We start from the raw sequence: 3,736 nt of genomic DNA on the forward strand, positions 1-3,736 counted from the left end.
GGTTGTGGCTGAGAGGGATGAGGTCTTGAAGAGCACCAACCTTCTGGTCGTGTAGCAGGAACTTCTGGAAGTCATAAAGGGAGACTTGGCACAGCTCGGGGCGGTCCACATTCCTGGGACATGGAGTGACCATCAGCAAGAACCAAGAGCAGGAGTTGGGGTAGAGCCCGTGGGGGCGTTGAGGCCGCCTACATCTCAGCCCCCTGATGCCCCCCACTCCTGCCTCGCTCCTGCCAGCTCCAGGCCATGGGGGTGTCAGGAGCACCCTGAGCTGTTGGGTGCTGCTAGAGCAAATGCTTCCAATGTCACCCTGTGACCTGGGAGAGGCAGGCACCTAACCAGAGCATGCAGCTTTGCCCAAGGATGCGGGAAGGAGGGCAGTGCGACGTGTCCCAGCATCCCTGGCACCCATCCCTGCTCATATCCCTGCTCACATCCCCCATCCCATTCTTGCACCCATCCTTGGTCACATCCCTGGTCCCATCCCTACACCTATCCCTGCTCAAATCCTTGCTCCCATCCCCTCTCCCATTCCCATTCCCATCCCTGCTCATCTCTGCTCATCCCTGCTCCCATCCCTACTCCTATCCCTACTCCTGTTCCCTCTCTCATCCCTTCTCCCATCCCTGCTCCCACCCTCTCTCCCATCCATGCTCATCCCTGCTCCCATCCTCTCTCCCATCCGTGCTCATCCCTACTTCCATCTCTGCTCCCATCTTCACTCCCATCCCCACTCCCATCCCTACTCCCATTCCCTCTCCCATCCATGCTCATCCCTGCTCCCATCCCTACTGCCATCTCTGGTCCTGTCTTCACTCCCATCCCCACTCCCATTCCCTCTCCCATCCCCTCTGCCATCCCTGCTTATCCCTGCTCCCACCCCTGCTCATAGCTGCTCCCATCCCCTCTCCCATCTCTGCTCATCCCTGCTCCCATCCCTACTCCTATCCCCACTCCCATTCCCTCTCCCATCCCTTCTCCCATCCCTGCTCCCATTCCCCTCCCATCCATGCTCATCCCTCCTCCCATCCTCTCCCATCTGTGCTCATCCCTACTGCCATCTCCTCTCCCATCTTCACTCCCATCCCTACTCCCATCCCTTCTCCCATCCCTACTCCCATTCCCTCTCCCATCCATGCTCATCCCTGCTCCCATTCCCTCTCCCACCCATGCTCATCCCTCCTCCCGTCCTCTCTCCCATCCGTGCTCATCCCTACTGCCATCTCTGCTCCCATCTTCACTCCCATCTCTACTCCCATCCCTTCTCCCATCCCTGTTCCTACTCCCTCTCCCATCCCTGCCCCTCAGACCATCCTTGCCATCTTCACCATCCTCTTTACTCCAAGCCTTCCCCAACGCTGGGAGATGCTCCGGGGCCACGCGCACTGCCCGGACCCTCCGCTCTCCCCAGGTTCTGCCCCACAGCCCGGCTGCATTGCCCACCCGCTGGAGCTGATCCTTGGAAGCTTGACTGGGATGGGAGCCATGGGGATCCTGGGTACTCACCGCAAGGGGAAGGAGAGCTCCAACTGCTCGATGACCTGCAAGGCAATGGGAGGGGACTGGGCTTAGCGGGCTGGGGACATGCAACATGGGGTGGGGGGTGCTTGGGGGGGACAAGCTACGGCTCTTACCGACTTCTGTGCATCAAACATCAGGTTTTTGTAGAACTGGATAAAGTTGGAGAAAGTCATCTCGTTCCTGGCTTCCACCTCCTGCCAGATAAGGGTGCTGCATGAGAGCAGGGCCACCTGACCGGAGCCAGCGACACCGAGGCTGGCTCCAGCCCAGCTGTGGGGGCTTGAAGACCCTCTCCCTGCAGAGTTGGGGTGCCTGGGGGGTCCTTACCACGAGCTTGTCCCGCAGGAACCTCATATTGGGGACGCGATAGTTCACCTGGGGCAGCATGGCCTTCAGGTCCTTCACCGTGATGCTGCAGGAGGGCGAGCCGGTGTCAGGGCACTGGCCAGACCCCGCAAAGGATGGACAACACCTGGATGGGTGTCAGCTCCTGACATCAAGGGTCCCACCCCAAATCCTGGTGCCAGTGTGGTCTCCACCTGTGTATCCCCTCAGTGGCACAGGACCCCTAATTACGTGGGGTCTGGCATGAGTGTGAGCAGACAATCGAGGAGAGGGAGCATGTCCAAGAACAGATTGGGTGCTCTAAGCCTCACATCTGGAGGTGATGCCCATCTCCATAACCATTTAAGTCCAAATTCACTTGATTTGGGTTTTTTTCCTGATTTGGGGAGATGTTTATGGGCTGCATCAATGGTCCAGCCCCTCCTGGCACTGGTGGAAATGCAGCAGCAAGCATGGGGGCATCGGGGTCCCCACAGTCCTGACAGCAGCAAGGAGGGGACTTGCGCTTGAGTCCCTGATTTCTGGTGCCTTCAAGAACCCCAAATAACCTGGTACTATCTTGCCCCACAAATCCCACTCCCAGCCTGGCTCAGCCTCCAGATTTGGGGTGCACCTTGGGGGGTATGGCCCCATCCAGCCGAACCCACCAGCCACTTCCCAGCAGGGGGCTGTGCTGGTGCTCACCTGCCTTCCCGCGACCGGTCCATCCCATCAAACTGTTTCCGCAGCCACCTGGGAAGGAAGGGATGGACAGACGGTGTTCAGCCCCAGGGGGGGAACAAAACATGGGGGGTTTCACCCCCCAGATCCCCAGATGGGGACTGGGAAACAGGACCTGCTGGTCCTTCCTCACCTCTCAATCTGTAGTGGGGTCTGGGCTTTCTGGGTGTCCGCCACCAGCCAGTTGAGGCCCGTTATCCACAGGTTGATGTCCTCCTCACAGAAAGCTGGAGGAGGAAGAGGAGAGTGGTGAGGCCAGGATGGGGGAAATGGGATGCTGGGGAGGGGGTGAGAGCTCAAGAGTGGCTGGGGGGGGGGGGGGGGGGGCCCCCGAGAGGAATGGGGAAAAAGAAACGTCCATCCCATAGAGGATGATGAAGCACATGGTGAAGTCGAGCTTGCGAGCATCCTCGGGATAGCGCTCGAAGTCCCGTGAGTTCTTTCCCAGGCGGATCTCCTTGATCTCCCGAATGTCGACTGCGGGGAGAGAGGGACATGGGACACCATCCTGCCACCGCGGACCCATGTGTGGGGCTCAGGAAGGCTGCAGGAGGTGGGACTGCCTGGAGACCACATGCCCTCTGGGGACCCTTGTCTCCAGGATGGGGTGTCCCCAAGGCACTGCCCATGGGTGTGTGATGGCATCGGGGATGCCATGGCCATGTGTCCTCCAGGGAGATACATCCCACAGACCTGCAGGGACATGTCTGCTAGTGTGATGGCACCATGGCTTTGCATGTCCTTCAGGGAGTTATGTCCCCAGAATGAGGTGTCCCCATGGCTCTGCTCGTTGGTGCATGATGGCCTTATGGGTGCCACGGCCATGTGTCCGCAAGGGAACCACGTCCCCAGGACGAGGTGTCCCTGTGTGCTGCTGTAGCTGTGCAATAGCACCATGGGTGCCATGGCCACATGTCATCAAGGGAACTGTGTCCCCAAGAAGGGGTGTCCCTGCAGCGCTGCTGCTGGTCCATGACAGCACCATGGGTGCCATGGCCATATGTCCTCCAGGGACTCATGTCCCTAGGATGTGGTGTCCCCACAGCTCTGCCCACCAGTTTCCCAGCTTTGTGGGTGCCACACGTCCTCCAGGCTCAACCTGCCCCATCCCAACCAGCACATCTCCAGCCACCTCTCCCCTGCCTTCTCC

At 59.6% G+C, this 3,736-nt stretch overlaps 1 protein-coding gene across 1 annotated transcript in view; it reads right to left on the reverse strand.

Annotated features, from left to right (window-relative positions):
• LOC104128859 (1-phosphatidylinositol 4,5-bisphosphate phosphodiesterase gamma-1-like) overlaps positions 1-3,736 on the reverse strand; it is a 37,964-nt gene that overhangs the window by 28,536 nt on the left and 5,692 nt on the right. Inside the window, 7 exon segments of the mRNA XM_035897114.1 lie at positions 41-113; positions 1,507-1,541; positions 1,635-1,715; positions 1,849-1,933; positions 2,551-2,598; positions 2,720-2,833; positions 2,934-3,063. Of these exon segments, the coding sequence (XP_035753007.1) occupies positions 41-113; positions 1,507-1,541; positions 1,635-1,715; positions 1,849-1,933; positions 2,551-2,598; positions 2,720-2,833; positions 2,934-3,063 (566 nt within the window).

The sequence above is a fragment of the Egretta garzetta genome, unplaced genomic scaffold, assembly GCF_000687185.1.
Source record: "Egretta garzetta isolate BGI_Z169 unplaced genomic scaffold, ASM68718v1 scaffold237, whole genome shotgun sequence".
Lineage (NCBI taxonomy): Eukaryota > Metazoa > Chordata > Aves > Pelecaniformes > Ardeidae > Egretta > Egretta garzetta.